We start from the raw sequence: 24,034 nt of genomic DNA, 5'->3' as shown, positions 1-24,034 counted from the left end.
AGTGCATTGCCTTTAAATAAATCAAGAGGCATCTTCCTTCTCTAGCTCTCCTTTTCCACTGAATATAACGGAGTTCAGAACAATTAACAGGTAAATGCTAATGATTGATGAAGAACTTCAAAGAAATTACATGGGGCAAAATTCCTTTGTGGAAATGCCTCCCTTTTTTCTTATTAAAATTCATTGTGAATGCTTTGACATTTTCTCCATTCCTTAACTCAGAATACTTTTTGGTATCTCATAATTCATGTGGTCTTTATCTTCTTTATTCATATTCATATTTACACACACACACACACACACACACACACACACACACACACCTTTCATGCAGGTATATTACTTCCTATGTTTGGACTTCCTGACTGTTCCTGCAATCAACATTTGTTTTCAGTACACAGAATAAAAAGAGAGAACATGAGTTCAAGTCACTTATTACACATGAAAGCCAGCTGGGTGACCTTGGGCCAGTCACCCTCTGTCAGCACAATTCACCTCACACAGTTGTTATGGGGACCACAGGAAGGAGGAAAATATATTGAATATGTTCATCCCTTGAGTTACCTGTAAGAGTAATAAAAGTGGAATACAAACAAACAAACAAACACCCACACCCACACATACTTTCACTTGATTTAGATTTGGTTTCAGGTCTTGGGGTTGCTTATAGTTACCGTATTTTTCAGTCTATAAAACGCACTGGTATATAAGACGCACCAAGATTTTGAAGAGGTAAGTTAAGAAAAAAAATGTTTTTGTCCTCCCCGGCTCCCAGGAGCACTCTGCAGGCTTCAGCAGAGCTGGGAGAAGGCAAAAACGCCCCAATTTTTGTGAAAAACAGGCAGAAAATGGGGGCATTTTTTTCTTTCCCCAGCCCTGCTGAAGCCTGCAGAGTGCTCATGGGGGCTGGGAGAAGACAAAAACGCCTCAGTTTTTGTGGAAAATGGCTCGTTTTTCACAAAAATGGGAGCTGGGGGCAGGGTGTCAGGAGGCCAAAATTGGCTGTATTCAGTGTATAAGATGCACCAATATTTCCATGCTCTTGGGGGGGGGAGGTGCATCTTATACTCTGAAAAATATGGTAATCAGTTAACTTTTGCAAATAAGTATTCTAAAACTTTGACTAGGTGGCTGATTTTTAGGGAATGTTTAATTCTAATTACAGCACACTGTCTATATTACATTCATTGTTGCTGTCTTGCCACTTATTTATTCTTAAGCTTAATATACAGCAAAGCTCTTGTTTTATAGCATCTTAAAAAATCAAGAATGGCTATTGTGGCAAAAAGAAAGACATCAATGGTAGAATTGCTATGTTGCCTAACTAAAATCATAGAGTTTAACTTCCTCACCAGCAGTTATGTGGGAGCATTTGGAACTTCCTTAATTTCTATTAGGTCCAACTGTTATTTCCATTTTATCATTATCATCCTTAACTGTGGTATTTTCTAAAGATCCTGATCGTCAATCATGAATGGCAGCCATGAAATTAGAGGGCAGCCAGTTTACATAGCCAACTACTTTTACTCTAGACATTTGCATAGGCTGATGGCATGATCAATATATTTTAGTCTGACATGATTGAGAGCTGAAATAGTATAGTGGTGAAAAGTCTTGATAAAAACTGAAAAAAAACATGACTCCTCTGTTGCTGCTTCTATCCTTTGGAAGAACATTTTCTCCCAAGATTCAGTAACTTTAGTCCCTCTTTCCCATCCCATCTCAAGTTGCATGTCACAATCACAGTATTACTCACTTCACACTGTTGCCTTCCCTTTCCAAAATGCACTCCTCCAAACTCTGCCAGCTCTTGTCCAGGTTGTATTATTTTTCACTAAGATAAATATCAACCATTGGATATCAGGATATCTAGCAGTGTTCTAAGCACTTTTCCATATGTATATTTTGGTCTGAGTTTCTGGTGTTGTTTTCAGTTGCTTCTGTTTTGTAAACTCCTGGTTCTTCATTACCTTTTCTTTGCAAACATGCATCAGCAGTGATTCCGTACTGTGCCTGATATATATATATATTTATTTATTTATTTCTTAGCGCTTATAGACCGCCCCCTCTCCCGAAAGGGACTCGGGGCGGTGTACAGTCCATATCAAAATACATCGTAAATGACTATAAAATTTAAACAATTAAAATTATTAAGTGGATAGATACATAAATAAGAGGAGGAGAAAAAGATATACAGAACTGTACTGCTAAGTAAATAATTTAAAATGTACAGAACTTAAAACCCCAATATCCTATAAAATTAAGTTTAAAAGAACAATCCCCCTAAAGAACCAGTAAGAAATATGTATGCCAGGAGGTAGACGTTAAAATTATGCCAGGCCAGCCAGTCGGAATAGGTGTGTCTTCAATTTCTGTCGGAAGGAGCGGAAGTCAGTGGTGGTTCTAATGTCGGGGGGGAGGTCATTCCAGAGGGTTGGGCCCATCACAGAGAAGGCCCTGCTCCTTGGTGTCGCCCGTTGGCATTGCCTAGTGGACGGCACCAGGAGAAGCCCCTCCCTGTGAGAGCGAATTGGCCGCAGAGCCAATTTTCTGCAAAGCAGAGCCAGTCAACATCACTTCTTGGATGGAAAACATGAGTCATGGTCATTAATTTCCTTGTTTGTTATAATTTCAGTTAATATACTATGTTCATTGACTGGACTTTTTCTTCCTCCCTTTGCTTCAGTGATGAAAATTAGTAGCAGTAATAATATATTTGCAATATTATGATAATGGACCATGTCCTTTTTTTCTATTATTTTTTATTAATTACAATCAATCCTTATTGTTATTATTGTATAGGTTGACTTACCGTAAGGGCATTTTGCAATTTTGTTATAGACACTAAGTAGCTTTATGGATCCTGACCAAAATACAAATGCTAAATGTGCCTCATAGTTCATGATTAATCCAAAGCAAAACATAAACTTTGGCAGAGATAAAATTAAAAACTGAGTCTCCTGGATGACATTCTCATTCTTTCTCAACTGAGTTGTAAGAACTCATTATTATCTCAGTATCTTTTTCCAGAACACAGTTATTAATATCACTTTAGGAGATGAATGCATTGTGGTCTTGTTTAGATGAATTAATTTAATTATTAAGAACCCATCCTGTGATTTATGGTTTTTTCCATGTTCTGTGACTTACATAATATAACTTCTTAAAATTCCATGCATATGGCAAATTTCTATTACATTAATCTGTATTCCATTTAATAACTGAAAAAAATTGCTCTTCCTGTTTAATTAGACATTAAGATTCATATTATATCTTCATGAATAGAAAATGGCAAATAAAAAGTTTAATCATGTAGGAAAAATATAGCTGGGTAGATTGTTGTCTATTTATTACTATTATAATGTTCATGAATTAGGAAAGATAAATAATCAAAAGATTTATTGATGAATTAGATTCCTGAATTGGAAATGTAAACAATTTCTATATTAATCAACTAACATTATTCATTTTAATTAAAAAAAACCAATTCCAAGAATATATTAAAAGGACATCTGTTTATTTTGGGTGTTATCTTTGATTTTAGTTTGTTTCCATAATTAGGATTATCCAGCCTGACTGGGAATTATGAAAGTTGTGAATAAGATTTTGACTGCCTTTGAATGAGATTGACCTTGTATAGGCTATATTTTATTTTTGCTGTTTTGGAAAGTTTTAACCTGAGTGTAATCACTCAAATAAGTAGACAAATAGGACTTCAACAGATCTGAAGATTCCTGGGATAGGAAACACTATTATAAATGTTCTAGATATTTTTTTCTTCTAAGGATGAGAAGTACTTTTGGTTTATTGAACTTTGAACAAATTTGCATGTCCTTCAGTAGCTGCAAAAAATAATTTAGTTTTTAGTAATTGGCAACTAGTATTAATACAATACAATAGCAGAGTTGGAAGGGACCTTGGAGGTCTTCTAGTCCAACCCCCTGCCTAGGCAGGAAACCCTATACCTTTTCAGACAAATGGCTATCCAACGTCTTCTTAAAGACTTCCAGTGTTTGGGCATTCACAACTTTTGGAGGCAAGCTGTTCCACTGATTAATTGTTCTAACTGTCAGGAAGTTTCTCCTCAGTTCTAAGTTGCGTCTCTCCTTGATTAGTTTCCACCCATTGCTTCTTGTTCTACCCTCAGGTGCCTTGGAAAATAGTTTGACTCCCTCTTCTTGTGGCAACCCCTAAGATATTGGAAGACTGCTATCATGTCTCCCCTAGTCCTTCTTTCTATTAAACTAGACATACCCAGTTCCTGCAATTGTTCTTCATATGTTTTAGTCTCCAGTTCCCTAATCTTTGTTGCTCTTCTCTGCATTCTTTTTTAGAGTCTCCACATCTTTTCTACATCGTGGTGACCAAAACTGAATGCAGTATTCCAAGTGTGGCCTTACCAAGGCATTATAAAGTGGTATTAACACTTCACGTGATCTTGATTCTATCCCTCTGTTGATGCAGCCTAGAACTGTGTTGGCTTTTTTAGCAGCTGCTGCACACTGCTGGCTCATATTTAAATGGTTGTCCACTAGGACTCCAAGATCCCTTTCACAGTTACTACTGTTGAGCAAGGTACCACCTATACTGTACCTGTGCATTTTGTTTTTCTTGCCTAAATGTAGAACTTTACTCTTTTCACCATTGAATTTCATTTTATTAGATAGTGCCCAATGTGCAAGTTTGTCAAGATCCTTCTGTATCTTAAGCCTATCTTCTGAAGTACTAAGTTGTGTGCATTTTCTTTTACCTGTCTTGCAAATGGGGGGAGAGAGCGGGAAAGCAAATTGAAAGCAGGCCAATGTAGATGTTTATATAACATGCAATTATCACTAAATAGTAGTGATACCACTACTACTACTACTACTACTACTACTACTACTACTACTACTACTAAACTTCAAATGAGGTTTTTTCTTGTATGTGAAGATCTGACCCTTTTCACTACAATTGCACCAATCTTTCATAAAGTAATTTCTCATTTTATTGAAACTGAGACTTTGTGCTTTGTACTCTACTTATCCCCAGATTTTGGGCCAAGTGTGAAGATATAACCATATTTTAAACTTTGGTTAACATTATGAGTTGTTCTGAAGCAGATCTTAGCAATATTTCAATTTGCATCTTCCAAGAGATTCTATTAACAAAAGGTTGATATTGTTATATTGTATTAAACATATAGCTAGATTGTATGGATGATTTCAGGACAGAAATAGTAACTCTAGATTAACTTATCCACAGTTATACAATCAGGCCAAGTGTTAGATATTAGCATATATCGCAGCAAGTCTCCTCTCTGGTCCGCCGCTACGGCGGGAAACAGGTATCGCTCTGATTGGTCGAGAGGCGTACCCGATTCCTATAAAAGGGGAACCCTCCGGCCACAGAGCAAGCTGGATCACTACTACTACTAATAAAGAGCTGATAAGTCACTACGTGTCCGCAGTCTGTTCTCTCGTTGCCCGAATCTAACATTGGCGATGAAGGTGGGATCGAGAGACAGATAGGACGAAGAAAGCTACTTCAGAATCTCAGGATTCGATCCAGTCCAGGAATTCGGCAGAAATTCCGGCAGCCATCTCAGGACACCGCAGCGCGGCAAATTCAAACGAAGAGAAGATGGCGATGCACACTCCCCCCGCTCCATTCAACCCGACGAACGACGAATGGGAGGCTTTCATGATTCGTTTCGAGTGTTTTCTCGAAGCGAACAAATACACGGGGATAACCGATGCCCGAAAGAAAAACATCTTCCTTGGCTACTGTGGGCGAGAAGTTTTCAACACGGCCAGAGACCTCTCAGCGCCTACTCCGATACAAGCAGTATCATGGACGGCGCTGCAACAGACTCTATAGACTCATTACGTGCCAAAACCTTCCCGCCACGTTTGCCGCCAGGAATTCAACACGCGGAACCAGAAGGCGGGAGAATCAATCAACCAATATGTTGCAGCCCTACATAAAGCAGCAACTCACTGCGAGTTCAGGGATCTGGACGAGCATATCCTGGCAAGATTTATTTGTGGGTTAAGGGACATTTCGCTACAAAAAAGGCTGTTGGCAAACCCAAATTTAACCCTACTAAATGAAGCAAGGGCATCCGAGTCAGCGGAGAAATCATCGGAAACCATACAACGCGGATTCAACGTAAGCCAGCCAGCACCCAGACACACCAGAGTCCACTACAAGGACACCAACCCCGACTATGAGGATCCCGAATTCGAGGACAGTCACCTGATGAGGAGCAATCACATGAGGCCTGGGGGGAGACCCGGATTCCGTTTGCCACCCTGCGCAAGCTGCGGAGGGAATCACCCCCGGTCTACCTGCCGGTTCAGGAACGTTGTTTGTTCACACTGCAACAAATTTGGGCACATTGCACGAGTGTGCCAGAGCGAAGTCCCTGCCTCAAGGCAGCCGCCTACGTACCGCCAACAGAAGCCCAACCCAGGGGCTTGGCAAAATCAAAAAGGGCACCCAGAGAGAAATCCACAAGTGTTTACCCAGAGAGACAATTCCCATAGAGCTGAAAGGGCGTATTCCCAGAGAGATTATACACAAAGAGCTGAGAGAGCGTTCTACCAAGACGCTCAACGAGAGTATTTTCAGGATACAGACGCTGAGATAGAGTTGACCCAGAGAGAGGAATTGCGAACGTATCTCACCACAATAAGTCAGGTCCGCACCAAGCGGCCTAAAAAGCTGAAAATCACAGTCCTCTTGGAGGGCTCTCCTTGCGAGCTGGAAGTTGACACAGGATCGTCCTTGACGATCATTTCATGGTCCTCCATGAAAAAGGCTATCCCTAGCCTCAAAAAGAGCCAACTACGCGCACCAGACATCCTGCTACGAGACTACCAGGGGAATCGAGTCCCCATCGTGGGCCAAGGCACGTTCCAAATTCGCTTCAAGGACATCGTAGCCCAGCTGCCCGTGACCATTGCCAGCGCCCCGTTACAGAACCTTCTAGGACTAGATTGGTTTGAAGCCTTGGGGTTAGAAGTCACCGGGATCAACGCCGTGGAGAACAGCAGCGCTGAACAGATTTTTAAGGAGTTCGAGGATGTGTTCAGCCCCGGTCTTGGTAAGTATGTGGGTAAACCAATCTCATTCAATTTAGACCCCAAAGTGGCGCCAATCCGACTTAAACCGAGACGAGTGCCTTTTGCACTCCGCCCAAAAATAGATAAGGAGATAGATAAGTTAGTTGAGCAAGGAATCCTTGAGCCGGTGGATCACGCGCACTGGGAAACTCCCATTGTGACCCCAGTCAAGCCAGACGGGTCAGTCCGCATCTGCGCGGACTATAAATGCACAATTAATGTCGCGCTACAACAAAGCGCATATCCTGTGCCAGTAGTAAAACACTTATTGCACTCGTTGGGGCCAGGAAAGATATTTGCTAAATTAGACATGGCACAAGCTTACCAGCAGTTGCCCGTGGATAGCGCCACAGCAGAGGCCCAAACTATAGTGACGCATAGAGGAGCATTCAAATGCAACCGGCTACAATTCGGTGTGAGTATTGCTCCAGGTCTGTTCCAGAGCGTCATGGAACGGCTTTTGCAAGGGATACCGGGAGTCGTCCCCTATTTCGACGACATCTTGGTGTCCGCTGCAAACGAGGAGCAACTATTAAAAAGAGTCAGATCTGTTTTGGCCAGAATCAGAGAAAAGGGCCTCCGCCTCAAAAAGGAGAAATGCCAAATTAATGTGCCTAGCGTAGAATTCCTGGGATATAGAATTGATGGTCAGGGAATACACCCCACTTCAAAGAAAATTAAGGCGATCCAGGATGCCCCCACACCACGAAATCAGACCGAGTTGCAGGCCTTCCTCGGACTACTTAACTTCTACAGCGTTTTTCTGAGACAGAAGGCGACCGTTGCTGAGCCATTACATCGACTACTCCAGAGGAACACAACATGGAGATGGGGACGATCCGAAGCAGCAGCTTTTGCCGCAGTAAAGCGTTTGCTCACCACTGACTCGCTGCTAGTACAATACAGCCAGACGCTACCGCTGGTATTGACCTGCGACGCATCACCATTTGGAGTCGGCGCAGTCCTTAGCCACAGGATGCCAAACGGGAACGAAGCACCCATCGCTTTCTACTCCAGGACTCTTTCATCAGCCGAAAGGAATTACAGCCAGATGGACAGGGAAGCGTTAGCTGCTGTAGCTGGAGTGAAACGTTTCCACGAATACCTCTACGGCCGAGATTTTGAACTAATTACAGATCACAAACTGCTGTTGGGACTTTTGGCGGGAAACCGCCCCACACCAGTCTCCCTTTCTCCACGCATGACCAGGTGGACTGTTTTCCTGGCTGCGTACTCATACAAGCTAATTCATCGACCGGGCTCCACTCTAGGACATGCAGACGCGCTCAACCGTTGCCCACTTCCGGATCTCTTGCCAGACCCCACTCCCGAGGTACCGGTGTTGTTAATTGACTGTTTGGATTCAGGACCGGTTTCTTCCTGCGACGTTGCCAGATTCTCTGCTAGGGACAATATAATAAAGCAAGTTCAAACCTGGGTTTGGAGGGGGTGGCCGAAGGGAAACGTGGGCCCGGAATTCAAGTTGTTTTGGGGGAAACGCGATGAGCTTTCAGTATTGCAAGGTTGTTTATTGTGGGGGGATCGAGTTGTTATTCCGTATGCGTTACGTAGAAATGTATTAGAGGCATTACATGTGGGGCATCCGGGGATCGTTAGAATGAAGGCGTTAGCAAGAAGTTACGTTTGGTGGCCCAACATGGACAAAGAAATAGAGGAATGGGTGGCCACTTGCGATCCATGCCAGGAATCGAGACCAGCACCCCCGGAAGCGCCCGCCACAGAATGGGAGAAGCCTAAAGCACCCTGGTCGCGAATACACATCGATTTCGCAGGGCCAGTACAAGGTCAGACTTTCCTTATAGTTGTGGATGCATACTCCAAATGGCTAGAAGTAGTCCTAATGACTTCAACCACGGCAGAGGCAGTCATTAAGGTTCTACGGCGACTTTTCGCCACTCATGGCCTCCCCAACCTACTGGTCTCCGATAATGGGCCCCAGTTCACAGCCATGCAATTTGAAACGTACTTAGCAGGTCAGGGAATTCGGCATGCCCTCGTCGCGCCATTCCATCCGGCATCAAATGGACAGGCGGAGAGAATGGTGCGATCCGCAAAAGAGGCCCTCCCTAGGATGGGTCCAGGTGATTGGCAAACACGCATTGACCATTACCTACTAATTCAACATATTACCCCCAGCGCAACGACGGGTAGGAGCCCCGCTGAACTACTCATGGGCCGCCGTCTACGGTCTCACCTGGACCGTCTTCACCCCAATTACTCTGCCACAGCGCCCCCAGACTCTACAAGCAAAATTCGGAATTTTAGCATAGGGGATTCAGTATACGCCCACAACTATGCAGGGGGAACATTGTGGATGCCGGCAAGGGTCATTGGCATCACGGGTCCACGATCGTATCTGTTAGAGCTTGAAGATGGACGGAATTGGAAAAGGCACATCGATCAACTACGGGGTCGCCTGGCACACTCAGACCTGCGGGCTGACGATGGAAACTACCTGCTAGCACAAAGTCAGCCACTCGAGACCCCCAACACAGAGAACCACGACACCTACGAGCCCAGGGTAGAACAAGAGGTCGAAAGAGAACCCGAACAACGCCAAAGCAACGAAAGTCTGCAGACCCCCGAATGCGGAGCAGAGAAAGCAACCGATCCTGAAACCACTCCAGATCAACCAGAACTGCGACGTTCTACCCGTGTAAGGCAAACACCAACATATCTTAAGGACTATGTAACCAACCGTAATGCGCCATCTAAGAGGGGAGGGGTGTTAGATATTAGCATATATCGCAGCAAGTCTCCTCTCTGGTCCGCCACCACAGCGGGAAACAGGTATCGCTCTGATTGGTCGAGAGGCGTACCCGATTCCTATAAAAGGGGAACCCTCCGGCCACAGAGCAAGCTGGATCACTACTACTACTAATAAAGAGCTGATAAGTCACTACGTGTCCGCAGTCTGTTCTCTCGTTGCCCGAATCTAACACCAAGTCTATTATGTCTAGGCTTATGATAGGGTAGTAATTTATCTGAATGGATGAAAATTGAAGCAACTATTTTATACAGATCATCCTTGTTGCTGATTCATTGTGGAGAAAAGCGGGGCAGCAGAAAAACATCCAACCGTTCCTGTATATTATTGCCTGGATTGTGGTTGCATTGTTTAAAATTATCTTTTATTTCAATCTTCATGAAAGTAATGGCTCTTTGCTTATGGCATAGCTCAGTGTTAAGTACTTTTATGTGCACCATCTCACTGCAGTAAAAAAGAAGAAGTCAATATAACAAATTGCCAAGTGATATTTAGGTACTTCATAATATGAGCACAGTTTATAGCACACAAAATCTGCCGGTAAATTTCTTTCAAAAAATGTCAAAGGCAGAATATGTTAGTCTTTTGCAACAAAGCTAACAAAAGAATGTAGTACTTTTAGAGTAACTGTTGGTCCTTTGTTGAGTGGAATAAAATAGCCCTATTTAGAGTGGAAAAAGTAGAACTTAAATTATCTATGTTAACTGTATGTAAATAAATCTAGATCAAACTTATTTTTAAAAAACAAAATAATCCCCTTTATTTTCAGCTATATAGAACCATACTGGATAAATATATAAAGGCATTTTTTTAATTTAATCATTAAATCGGATCTGAACTAAATTATATAAAGTGTAGAACATACAAAAGTTTAAGTATATTCTTCTTATTTCCAAGTAGATGTATACAGGACTGCATCCTTAGTGCACAAAGGCTAGGCAATAGCTATAGCAATAGCGCTTAGACTTATATACTACTTCACATTGCTTTACAGCCCTCTCTAAGTGGTTTACAGAGTCAGCATATTGCCCCCCAACAATCTGGATAATTTTACCCACTTCGGAAGGATAGAAGGCTGAGTGAACCTTGAGCCGGGTGAGATTTCAACTGCCAAATTGCAGGCCAGCGGCAGGCAGCAGAAGTAGCCTGCAGTGCTGCATTCTAACCACTGCGCCACCCCAGTTCATATGTGATAAGTATTTCTGAATATGCAAGGGTCTAAACATAATTCTTGTCTTCAACTCTTTAAACCATACACTTCTTTTCCCAGCTGCAAACAGTTGTGAGTCTACCATTTTAAAACCCTCTTTGTTATTTATTATAGTACAGGCCGTTATTTCTTATTCTGGATTATGATAGTTGTGTATTACAGACAGCTGTAGGATTATCCAAGATGAGGGGGAAAGGATTATTGCTTTGCTTGGAAAAAAAATAGATGAAATATTTAAATATATGTCAACATAAGGGTAGTGTTCCTATGTGTTCTATTTTTTAAAAAATGTTGGAATTTTGAAGCTGAGTCAGAGACACTATACAGAGATAGTCAACATAGTTCCTGTGGGCACCAATACACCTACTGACATTTCTGGGAAAACCACCAAAGGGCCCTGTTCCACCTGCCTGATGTGGGGGGGGGGGAGTTGCCTTTAAAAGACTATATTTTTAAAAATAAAAATAAAAGAAACATTTTACCAAGTGAAACATCAAAGTCTGGCATCATCTTTATTTCTAAGTATATCTGTTGGTCCCTCTCAAAGATTAGAAAATAATAGCTGGGAATTGTAACCAGGTCTACATCTTGCAAAACTAGACTGGGGAAGGGCGGGTGTTTAAAAGCACTATATATGTAACTTTTTTGGTTCTATTTTTTGGGGAAAAAAGAAGGAGGAAGATATATGTTAAAATTAAATATGTATTTTGAAAAGGAATTATAAATACCATCAACATAAAATGGAGTTTGCTCAGAAGCTGAAATACGGTAAATGAGATGAAGAGTGTGAAGTAGAGGAGAGAGGTAAGGGCAGAAGAGAGGGATTGGAGAGTGGGCGGGGGGGGGGAAGAGGAGGAGAGAAAGGAGGAGTGGAAAGGGGAGAGAGGAGAAGGAGAGAGGAAGGGGAAGTAGAGAAGAGAAAGATGACAGAGGGAAGAAAGGAGGTAGGGAGGGGGAGGAGAGAGGGAGAAGAAAGTGATGGATATGGTACAAATATGGTGTATAGAGAGCAGAAGAGCCAATAATTGGTTTTTGGGAGTTGATGGTAAGATGAATTGATGTAAACATTTAATAATACAATACGATTTTGGCTATGTAATAGTATACATGTGATTTATATGTTATGAAAATGAAAAATAAAAAACTTTATAAAAAAGATTAGAAAATAAAAGTGGTAGTGGCTGCAACCCAGTTTTGTTTAGAGGTATGCCTATTTATCCAGAAAACAAGCTGGAATTGATCTAGTGGACACACTGGAAACCTAGAAGAGTTGGCAGGATACAGCATCACCAGTTTGTTTTCTGGAATTTGGATGTTTTGTGAGTGATTAACATCATTTTAACAGGCAGCTATCTTGTGATTAAAATATATATATATCCTTCCTCTGGCACGGTAACCATTTTGTGACAGTACCAGCTATACTAATTAAATAACTGAATTGTTTCCACTGACCTAAAAATATTCTCTTTCCCTACTCTAGCAGCCCTGGGAGAAATTATCTATTAGTACTCAACTGCCTCTTTAACTCCTACAGGCCTATGAGAGTTCCTCCAAGATGGAACAGTTTGTGACCCGTTTCCTTCTGAGGGAGACGATGAACCAGATACAGTCTCTGCAAGTCTCCCTAGAGTGCGCTTCAGATACTATTGAAGAACAGAGTGGCCGGGAAAGGTAAAACAACCACCTGGGCAATATAAGCAGAGGCAAAAGAGAAGCCAAAACAATTAAGAGTGGGGTTGAACCCAGTTTCTATTATTTTCTAAGTCTCTTCATCTATAAAGGTCAGTTCTACCATATCTACAATTTTAGGTGGAGGATGGTTTCTCCCTGCTTGCTTGTTTGTGTGGGCTTCTTTATTATTCACAAAAGAAGCATTCTCCAGATGAGTGCCCTGTTGAAGATATAAAGCTTGTCCTCATTATAGTTGTATTGATTCAATAATGTTGGAATGCACTAGGACCATGATGGCGAACCTATGGCACTCGTGTTAGAAGTGGCACACAGAGCTATCTCTCAGGACACGCCAGCCATCACTCGTTGTTCTTCCGGGCACCGGAGCACACAAGCGCACTGACTAGCTGGTCTTCGTGTGCACATTTGTGCCAGAAACTGGAAGACCAGGTGACTGGCGTACATGCACATGCTGGATGCTCACTGGGGAACTGTTCTTTCGGTTTCAGACACTCCCCCGTGCACATGCTCATATTCCCGTTTCTCAGTTCCAAAAAGATTTCCAACACTGCAGTAGAAGATGCTGTAAATCATCAGTAGGAATCCTGCCTTGTTAATTGTACAACTTGTTAATTTAGCTGGGGGTGGGGACACGGGTAAGTAGAATATCATTAGAACTGGACCTTAATACCCCTGATCAATCTCTCTGAAGTAAAACCTCAGTTGGCAATATTTCTGCAGTAATGTTTTACATGGCTGGAGAATTAAACAGTTAAAAACAAAGAAAGATGAATGAAAGCCCCACATACTTTAGCTTACATATATGTTTACATCATGCCTTTTATTTCTCATTTTGTATTGTTATCATGAAAATTGAGGAATCATGGAAGCAGAAGCAGACAAGCTAGTGATGATTCTTAGCCTATGTACTGTCTTGATGTTATGCTTCTTAGGAATAATATGAACAAACCAGAAACTTTAATTGGTCAACACACTACAAAAAGATGTGCTCGAAGAATTCAGAAGAACATCTGCTATTCCCCTACAGATCCATATTCTGGGATGCTGACCACAGGTATTGGCAATTTTCATCATTCTGATTCCCGGATTTACATTAATATGAGCAAGCTTTGCTGCAGGGAATTAACTGTAAAAAAAATAAGCTCAACAATGTTTGAATAGAGAACAGTAACCTAATGACTTACACAAATAATGCAATGAACATCATAGCTAGTTTACATATAAGCTTCACAGGAAAGCCATCGTTTTGAAGGCCAAAGAGTGCTTTTAATGGTCTGCTGTGCTCAATGTGGAGGTGCCCTTGTGCTTCATCTGCGAACTGGAACTAATAGAGTGGGATACCTGGTCATAACCATGTACCATCATTATATCAGCAGTTGTATTGGCTGCCACTAGCTGAAGAGTTTTGCTTATGACATAGAAGACAACTTAGGCCCAGGTTACCTGACAGATTATCCTTGTTCAAAGTCATCAAGGAAAGTCCTGCTGCATGTCTTAAGATTGCTTGAATGCCATCTTGTAGTTAACAGTGGCCAGGCCTTCTCTGTGGTTGACCTGAACTCTGGAATGTTCCCCCTGATATTTTTGAGGTATCTATTTCATTTCTTCCTTCTCCCATACACTTTTATTTATGCATGCCTGAATTCAAATCAGTCTTAACTGTTGCTGATTCCGTCCGCTTGGTTTTCAGCTACCAAAGGTTCAAGCTCTAATGCTTTTAACTGTTGATGGGCATGGCTTGATTTTATTTTTAATCTTGTTATATAGGACTTTATTATATTTTGTAAATTGGAAGTGATTCACTTCCAGAAAGTTTTCCCATCCCATTGAGTCACTGATACTGAAACTGGTAAAATTGATTCAACTTTACTCCATGTAGTGAAGGACTGCCACACTTCAACACTTTGAGGGATCTCTTTTACTAAGGCTTTATTGAAGGGAATGTTAAATTTCTGCACAGCTGTAGTTATGTAAGGCCCCTTAGACTTTTACTCCTAAAAATGTTTGGGGTGATTTTTTTTAAAGTAAACAAATGAGATGTCCTTTATCAAGGAACACATTGAGGGACAGCTGATTAACCATTTGTTCCCCGCCACATCTAACTAGACAGGTTTAATTAGGTTCTTGAGAACAGCTTGAAAGAGCAGCATTTCTGATTTGTGAATAAGCACCATGCCAAGGCTTTCCCATGTTATTGTTTTCATCACAAGAGTGGCATGGGAAAGGATGCTCACTAATGATAATATAATGCCCATAATAGTTTAGCACTTTCCAATCTAGGTCTTGGTTTCTGTTATGTAAAGCAGGAAATTATTTAATATTTGTTGTTTTAAGGAAAGTATCAAAGAAAATGTAGTATCATGTTCCCTTGTGGAATAGAGTGGGCAAAGAGTTGAAGAGGAATAAAATATAGATATATCTGTGACAAAGAGAATGACAGTTTGTCATGTTTGATACATCGCTTTCAGTCCTTTTTCTTCTAATTCAATCATGTTGATTCTTGGAGACTGACTGGAGTCCCTGCAGCTTTCTTGGCAAGATTTTTCAAAAGTAGTTTGCCATTTCCTCCTTCCTAAGACTGAGAGAAATTACACAGCTGAGATTAACTATATGGTTTCGTTCCCAGGTCAGAATTAGAACTCAAAGTCTCCTAGTTTCTAGCCTGATGCCTTAACCGCTATACTGTACAAAAACTGACTCAATCCTACTAGGATGTTTTTTTTTCTATATGTCACTTGGCTGGGAAAGCTACTTGTCTATGGTTTTGGCTGAGTCTTCTTTCTGTTGGCATTACATACAGGTGTTTGTGTGGAAACTGATAACCAATGGCCATCTGAAATTACCCAGCTTCAACAACTCATCGGCAAACTGGAATGTAAGGTGGGCCAGCAAATAAAACCTGATAAAATGGAAACTTTATCTTGAAGCATTTTCCCATGACACTGATTATTGTTTAAAGCATTTGAAATTGGATCTAAACGAGCTCAATAACTTACAACATAGTTAACGTGCACTTCTCTCATTTTTCCACTCCTGATTTTCTCTGGATATACCAAAGGGGCCTTTGAGCATCAAATGTAGTAAGATTGTCTCTAGTGACACTTGCCTAGCTTTATGTTATAAATTTTCTCACTACTGTGCAACCTAAAAACTCCTCAGAGATTCTTGACACTTTTATTAGTTCTTGTACTGAGTTTCTATGTTCTTAACTAGAATTTAATGTCCTATTTCAATCAACTTTTTACCTTCAATCCTGCAAAAGGCTAGATTACAAAGAAATGTTCATGAACTCAAGTTTTCAAATAGGCTCAAGAGCAACCAAAATTAACCAGGGGAGTTTCAAACATCTGTGTATGGCTAGTATGTTCAGTATGTTCAGACATAATTTCTGAGATATGCAAGAGATATTGCATACTGTACATAAAGAAATCAGGTGGAGTACTGTATGTTTAAGGAGAACTGGGAATGAAAATTTAAAATCAGGTTGTATCAAAATGGCTTTGTCTTCAATTGCCAGAATTGTCCATGAATGAAGAAATGTTGCTTTCAGAGTACAGAATTATTTATGCAGCTCTTCATCAGTAGTAATGTATAAACAGTACAGTGTATTCAGTGTGAAATAAGAAATAATGAAATGATTGTGAATTCCTAGTGAAGAGGATAGTTATATGACATCAATTATATATCTCAACCACTCATAACGTATTTCCTTTCATAATAATTCTGCATTTCTGACCACTTAGAATCCAAGGCTGGAACCTCTGAAATATAATATGGTCTGCAAAGGAACAGATTCCGTGAGTTTCTGGACTGTGCTTTGTGTTTATTTGATTGTGCATTGTGGTGGTGGCACTAGAAACAAGTCAATCCATATATTAGAACTCTATTAGTAGAAATAATGATAGACAGAGATAGACAATAGATAGATAGATAGATGATAGATATATAGATAGATAGATAGATAGACGATAGATAGAAGATAGATAGATGATAGATAGATAGATAGATAGATAGATGATAGATAAATAGATAGATAGATAGATAGATAGATAGATAGATAGATAGATAGATAGATAGATAGATAGATAGATGATAGATAGATAGACATAGATAGATAGATAGATAGATAGACATAGATAGATAGATAGATAGATAGATAGATAGATAGATAGATAGATAGATAGATAGATGGATAGATTGATAGATATAGATAGATATAGATAGATATAGATAGATAGACGATAGATAGACAATAGATAATAGATGATAGATAGATAAATAGATAGATAGATAGATGATAGATAGATAGACAGACAGACAGACAGACAGACAGACGATAGACAGATGATAGATAGATAGATAAATAGAGAGAGAGAGGGAGGGAGGGAGGGAGATAGTAATTCATATATTAGTGACTATAAAGGAAGAATTCAGCAACATTTGAGAATAAAAGAAAATAAAAGCTATTATAGATTAGTTCACCATAGTGCAGGAATTTTGAAAGCTGAAACTTGTTGTATAGCAGTTTGACAAAAATGGGGAAATGTGTATTCTAGAGGTGGGTTGCTCCCGGTTCAGCCCGGTTTGGCTGAACCAGTAGTGGCGGTGGCAGGAGGCTCCGCCCAACTGCCCAGACACTTTTGTGAATGCGCAGAAGTGTTGCCCGTGCATGCGAGCGCATGTGTGAGCACAAACGAACCGGTAGTAAACCGGTTAGCAACCCACCACTGATGCATTCTATCCTAACTTTCAAAACGCTGACCATTTTGTCCACGAGTCCTGACTCCCGACCCTAATGCCTTTTTCACTGCATTTACTTTGGAAGTGCAGAACAAATGGTTGCCAATTGGCTAGGGCAGGGGTGTCCAAACTTGAGAACTTTAAGACTTGTGGACTTCAACTCCCAGAATTCCCCAGCCAAGTTCTCAAGTTTGGACACCCCTGGGCTAGGGTTTCCACCTTGTCCTATGTACTGCGCCTGACATTTTCTTCCATATCTCAGCTCTAGCTGTCTTAGTTCTCCCCCTCCGCCACAACATTCCTGATTAATTTTATTAATAGTTCTGATATATCCAGCATGGATATATTCTATTCCCCCACACCTTTAAGGTAGTCCAGTAGATTGGGCTAAGGGGGAGAATTCTAAGTGTGATTCCACTCTTTTGAGTCTTCCATTGGAATTTTGAGGAGAGGGTGAAATAACTGGCCAATTGGCAGCCAGAGATGATACTAGTAAAATATGATTGTGTGTCAAAATTACACACTTTTAGTGGGTGTGTCTTTAGAGTTATCTCTGACTTACATAGCATTTCTAAGTCCATATTAATAGAAATTGCAATTTTTTTCTCCTTTGGCTCATTCCCATTTCCCATTTTGGCAGCACATCTTGGTGGCACAGAGACAGATCTCAGTGGCAGAAAGTGGATTAGTGGCATTTTGCCAAATTCTGCAAACCTACACAGAAACCACAGCTGGACAGAGCAGTTGCCTACAGTAAGTCTCCAAGACACTGATTTTTTAATAGGTTGCTTGGATGAGATGTGTATTTAGAAAAAAAAATAGCATAGCTCCCTTTCTTCAGCATTATGAACCTTATTTTTCTCTTGGTAATTTGAAAGAAACTATTTATGGAGTATTGTTTTATATGCTAACCCTGATGTCATGAAGTTCACTTTCCAGCAAACAGCTGCATAAAATAGAAGGATACTGAAATACAGACTCTTTACAAAGATGGACTCTTACTTCTTCTGTAGAGTTGAAATAAAAACTCGGGGAAAAATATATGGTTCATTAGGGTGTCCCAGCCCATAATTTGTCCTCACTGCAGTTGCCTTTGGAACATTGAACTTCAAGTCTTCTGCTTTAAAACTCACACTGGAGCAGTTTCCCTTTTGCCATTACTGAACCAGAAAGAAATCAGCATGGGATGGGATGGCATGGAAACATGGGGGCATGAAACGGATACAGAGGTGTGTCCATTGAGATTCTCTGACATCCAGGTCATGATACAAAGGTGTGATAAGCAACAGAATCTGAAGTTTTTTATCTGAAAGGCTGCCCTTCACTTGGTCTCTAAGAAAATGAATACGTATAATAATATCCTTCATTAACAGTAATATATTATGCTGAAACTTAATTTTGTATGACCCATTAAACAAATGGATCACAGTTGTTATATTTATCCCAAGACTGCTGCTAAAAATGCTACCCATTACATTGCCCCCATCGCCTCCCATCTCCTGATAATGTTTAGCCATTTTTCTTATAGTGTCCTAGAGATTGGCAAAGAGTGATTTGGAGAAATGCCTCCTTTGATGCCCCCAGGAGTCTGGCAAATGTACTCAACATGGGAAAAGATTAAGGGGACAGAATATGATACTGAGCTGGTGTTTTGTGCAGTAGTTTAATGTTGAGCGCAGATGTAACTCTGCTGTGGAAGTTATACATTTTATTTATTTATTCAGTTTGAGTGCTGCTTCTCTCCAGCTGTCTCTGGGTGGCTCACAGCATACACAAAATGAACCAAAAACAAGCACAGAAAACACTCAAAATAATCATGATAGCAGTCCAACAACAAAGCAAACATCATGCATAATACATTTTATTTTTATTCACCATTTCCATACTGAGTGAAATTCAGCATTTAATTTAGTTTCTTCTGAATGCATAGAGACTCTGAGTTCCAGAATTTATTTTGTCCTACAGTTGCTAACTGTAGCCTGAACGTTCAAATGAACTATAAAGATGGGATACTATTCCAGTTTGAAATCAGATTAATTTTCTTCATCTCAGTGTCTCTCTCTCTCCCTCTCTCTCTCCCTCCCTCCCTCCCTCCCTCCCTCCCTCCCTCCCTCCCTCTCTCTCTCTCTCTCTCTCTCTCTCTCTGTGTGTGTGCCTTTTAAATGGTACTTAATGATGCATAATTAAGGTTGATTCTTTCTTGCTTTATTTTTTGTAAGGTCACACTCTATTTGCAGCTACATTTCAGGGTGTTAGTAGCATGTTTCAATTACTGCATTAATTGATGCAGTATATTGAATGCTGCATTCAGTTTTGGTCACCATGATGTAAAACAGATGTTGAGGTTCTAGAAAGTGCAGAGAAGAGCAACAAAATGACTAGGGGACTGGAGGCTAAACATCTGAAGAACGGTTGCAGGAACTGGGTATGTCTAGTTTAATGAAAAGAAGGACATGGGGAGACATGATAGTTATTCTCCAAAGCACTTGAGGGTAGAACAAGAAGCAATAGGTGGAAACTAATCAAAGAGAGAAGCAACTTAGAACTAAGGAGAAATTTCTTGACAGAACAATTAATCAGTGGAACACCTTGCCTCCAGAAGTTGTGAATGCTCCAACACTGGAAATTTTTAGGATGTTTGATAAACATTTATCTGAAGTGGTGTAGGGTTTCCTGCCTAGGTGGGGATTGGACTAGAAGACCTCCAAGGTCCCTTCCAACTCTGTTATTCTATTCTAATCTAATTACTAAGAAGACTCCTGAGCAGCTCTTATAATGGTAGCACTAGGAAGAACAGGTTGGCATGGGCTGGATTCTGAAGGCTATGAAATGGTGCTGGTGAGGAGGGGAGCTCCATTATATATAGACTGGGTAACTAACTTCACTACCATTTTGTGTTCCTTTAAAAAGAAATAATAATGAAATACAATTGAAAACAATGCATAATAAAAAATGAAAATAATTGTCTTTTCTTTGAGGGCAGTAGAAGAAATTCATTCATGAATCATTTAGGAGGAGGCTTTACGATAGAAGAGCCAGCTAATTGTAGACACTGCCATCCTATTTATATACACAGCATGGTTTATGATATATAGTAATAATATTTTTTTCCTAATATCTTCTCTTTTTTGCTTGCAGCGTGTCTGCCCATAAACTGGCAAGTGACACCTCCTTCATCCTCTATGAATTATGGCAAGATGTAGTATCTTGGAGAAGGTGATTCCTAAAAATTATCAGCAACTTACATCAAGGCTAAAAGTACTATTCCACAAAAGTGATTTGCATGTTTTATGAGCAAAATGGGGGATGTACGTGTGAATGATTCCTGTTAGGTGTAGCAAAATTCAGATATTCAAATATACAAAACTACTTGTTGCTGTTAGATGTAGAAAGTTCCGAAGTCATTCTGTTCTAATTTTTCTTTTTTTAATCTTTTTTTTTTTTGTTTCTAGCCATCTACAGTCAGATAATAGTAAGAAGTTCCAGCATGCCATTACTGATGTTTTGGATGCTCCAGAGCTCTTGACCACTATGCTGTTCCCAGGTAAGCTAAAGCTTAGTGATTGATTATGTGCCCATGTCCATGTCAACGCTTCGCAACCACATAGATAGATTTTTCTTAATCTTAATAGACAGCAGGAAATGCTTAATAGACAGCTGATTTTCTGTTTCTTCTGGTGAGCAAAGCACAAGTTTCGACACTGTGACAGTTTTCAGTCTGATACCCACATTTTAAGAATTAGCAACATTTTCAGGCTATGGTCACAATTGTGCAATTTTATACCTTTGGTGAAATGGCAGAATAATAAATGTAAGAACTAAAAAAAAATACAGCCAGATTGTAAAACAGAATTATTAAGCCGTGTTAAGCTTAGCACATTGTACCTATGTGGAGTAAGGCTTAGCTTAAGTCTAAAACCTGTAGATTATGAGGTCAAGAATCATGTTTTACAACATTTGTGTATTCTGATTTGCCTCTTTACAGTTTGTAAATGTTTTCATTTCTTTCTTTAGCTTCCTGGTGGATTATGAATAACAACTGACAGCTCCCCATAATATTATCTCAATGGGACCAGCATGTGATGGATCAAGCACCATCTTTCCAATACAGCCTTCCTTCCAGAGGTGCCCATTCTCCTCCTACCCTCTGCAATGTTGTTTTCTTTTTCTGTATAAGTGTGGAATGCTTCCTTTCTACTGCAGATGTGCAAACAAGATGGCCTTGTCATCTTTCCTGAACATGACTTACACCCTTCTTTCATTCTAACATACAGACCTGTGTTATAGCCCTGCTTGCCTTTTGGGCTATAAGAAGAGATTATCCCTAAAGCAGAGACTCAGTGGCTAAGATGCTGATCTTGTCGATCAGAAAGGTCGGCAGTTCAGCGGTTTGAATCCCTGAGCTCCCGTTACTTGTCCCAACTTCTGCCAACCTAGCAGTTTGAAAGGATGTAAAAATGCAAGTAGAAAAATAGGAACCATCTTTGGTGGGAAGGTAACAGTATTCCGTGCGCCTTCAGCATTTAGTCATGCCGGCCACATGACCATGGAGACATCTTTGGACAGCGCTGGCTCTTTGGCTTTGAAACGGAGATGAGTACCAGCCCCTAGAGTCAGGAATGACTAGCATATATGTGGGAGGGGAACTTTTACCTTTATCCCTAAAGCATGATAGTGATGCAACAATTGATTGGCCACAAGTGCTGGTGCCCATAGGGAACAAACTTAGAAAGTATTGGGCATGGCAATTGTAAAGGCTGAAGGAGGAAGTCTTCTACTGAGCATACATCATTTTGTGTTGTTGGCATCACCAGACGATATAGCAGGATCTACTTCCCACATCATTCAATTTCATTAGAAATGGAGCCATCGGTTAATGTAGTGCCTAAATAATCCTGTCTGGAACTTGAATTTTTCCAGATCTCTTATCAGATTTGAATTCTAGATGCTATAGTTGGGTTGGTACAAGTTCCAAAATTCAGAATTTGAATTTAGAAAGGTATATGAATTCAGAAGCAACGCAGACAATAAGTTTCAGTAATGATGTTTGAAGGTAGATCCCCTGGTGCAGTGTTAGTCTGCAGGTTTTGCAGTCCAGATGTGAATTCTAGATTTAAAATCTTTTCCATTTTCCAGTTTACTTTTAAAAGCAACTCCTCTTGGTTCCTGGCGTCCCCCTCCCCATAGTTTAAAAGTTTTAATTGGCATAGTATTTAAATCGTACCTGCTTTTCTATTTATCTTTTTATGATCTCTAAGCCTCCCAGTCCCAGAGTCTCATTGGGGAAATGGGCAGCAAATAAATTTAATAAATAAAATAAAAACAAAAGCAATTATAATGAACAAAAATGTAGGTTGAATGTAGGAATGCTTTCATTTTACAGTCTGACAGAGCAATCTGGCTGAGCATGTTAAGCACAATAATATTACGTTACATATTTTTGTACACCAAATATTAGCTGAGATATATAAATGGAAATTTAAAGAAATATAACATGGAATATTATAAATTTGAAGGAATAAACAGGGTAAGAATTTCACAAGCAAGCAGCCTTGCACAGATTAAAACAGATTTCATCTTTTTGAGATGAAAGTTATGAGTTTCCAACAAAATAGCCAGCACCTGTTTTAAATGTTAATTTCTAGGTAAAGTTGGGAGAGAGAGATTCATTTTGTGGAATATGCTCATGATCTCAGACCGCCTGATCTTTGTAATGTGCAATCAAGCACCACCTGTACTATTATAAATAGTTTATTATATTATTTATTTATTATAAATAAAATGGAACTAAACATAAGAAATGTGCACGCTATCTAAGAAAAAGTAATTGCTTTCTCAGATATGGTACTTGGATGCTGTGCCATTTGTAAATGGTTTTATATCATATGAGTGTTTCTCCTGTAAGAATGGAGACATTGTTCATTTTCAAACAAAATACCGTAAGTTGCAATTCAAGGACATAAAAGAGTTTTGTAAAAATAATAAAGTCCTGATTATTTAACCTTACTTTTGTGCATAAGTAATTGATAATCAAAACACAGTTGTATCCTCCACTTTCCTTGTCTCTTAATAAACAATTCTGTACTCCTGCTATAGACTGGCTAAATTTTAGTTTGTTCCTTCTGATTAATCTTCCTAAATATCTTCATGTGAAAATAGCAGCTAGAGAAAGTCTCGTGAAATTTCTTTCCCCCCCCCCAAAAAAAATGCTGTTTCTTATTATGTAATAAAGGCTGATGTGCTTGAGGGTTGTTTTTTTTATTATTATTATTTTATTTTTGTAAACTATTCCTCTTGAAGACATATTGCTTTTCTCACATTGCTTTTGATTTCTTAAGATCTGTACAAAACATTTTCATTCCAACCAGTGGTGGGATTCAAAAATGTTTTACTACTGGTTCTGTGGGCATGGCTTTGTGGGCGTGGCATTGCTTTGTGGGTGGCATTGTGGGCGTGGCAGGGAAAGGATATTGCAAAATCCCCATTCCCTCCCCACTCCTG

At 40.0% G+C, this 24,034-nt stretch overlaps 1 protein-coding gene across 1 annotated transcript in view; it reads left to right on the top strand.

Moving 5' to 3' along the window:
* Positions 1-23,771, top strand: part of NECAB3 (N-terminal EF-hand calcium binding protein 3) — a 108,456-nt gene extending 84,685 nt beyond the window's left edge. Inside the window, exons 6-13 of the mRNA XM_081949452.1 lie at positions 12,636-12,772; positions 13,726-13,847; positions 15,594-15,673; positions 16,537-16,590; positions 18,174-18,286; positions 20,672-20,749; positions 20,986-21,077; positions 21,548-23,771. Coding sequence (XP_081805578.1) covers positions 12,636-12,772; positions 13,726-13,847; positions 15,594-15,673; positions 16,537-16,590; positions 18,174-18,286; positions 20,672-20,749; positions 20,986-21,077; positions 21,548-21,576 — 705 coding nt within the window. The 3' untranslated portion in view covers positions 21,577-23,771. The remainder of the gene's footprint in view (positions 1-12,635; positions 12,773-13,725; positions 13,848-15,593; positions 15,674-16,536; positions 16,591-18,173; positions 18,287-20,671; positions 20,750-20,985; positions 21,078-21,547) is intronic.
* The last annotated feature ends 263 nt before the right edge of the window (positions 23,772-24,034 follow it).

This window comes from Natrix helvetica, assembly GCF_964273705.1.
Source record: "Natrix helvetica genome assembly, chromosome: 3".
NCBI classification, from domain to species: domain Eukaryota; kingdom Metazoa; phylum Chordata; class Lepidosauria; order Squamata; family Natricidae; genus Natrix; species Natrix helvetica.
Note: the sequence above shows the minus strand (reverse complement) of the source record. Positions and strands in the feature narration are given on the sequence as shown.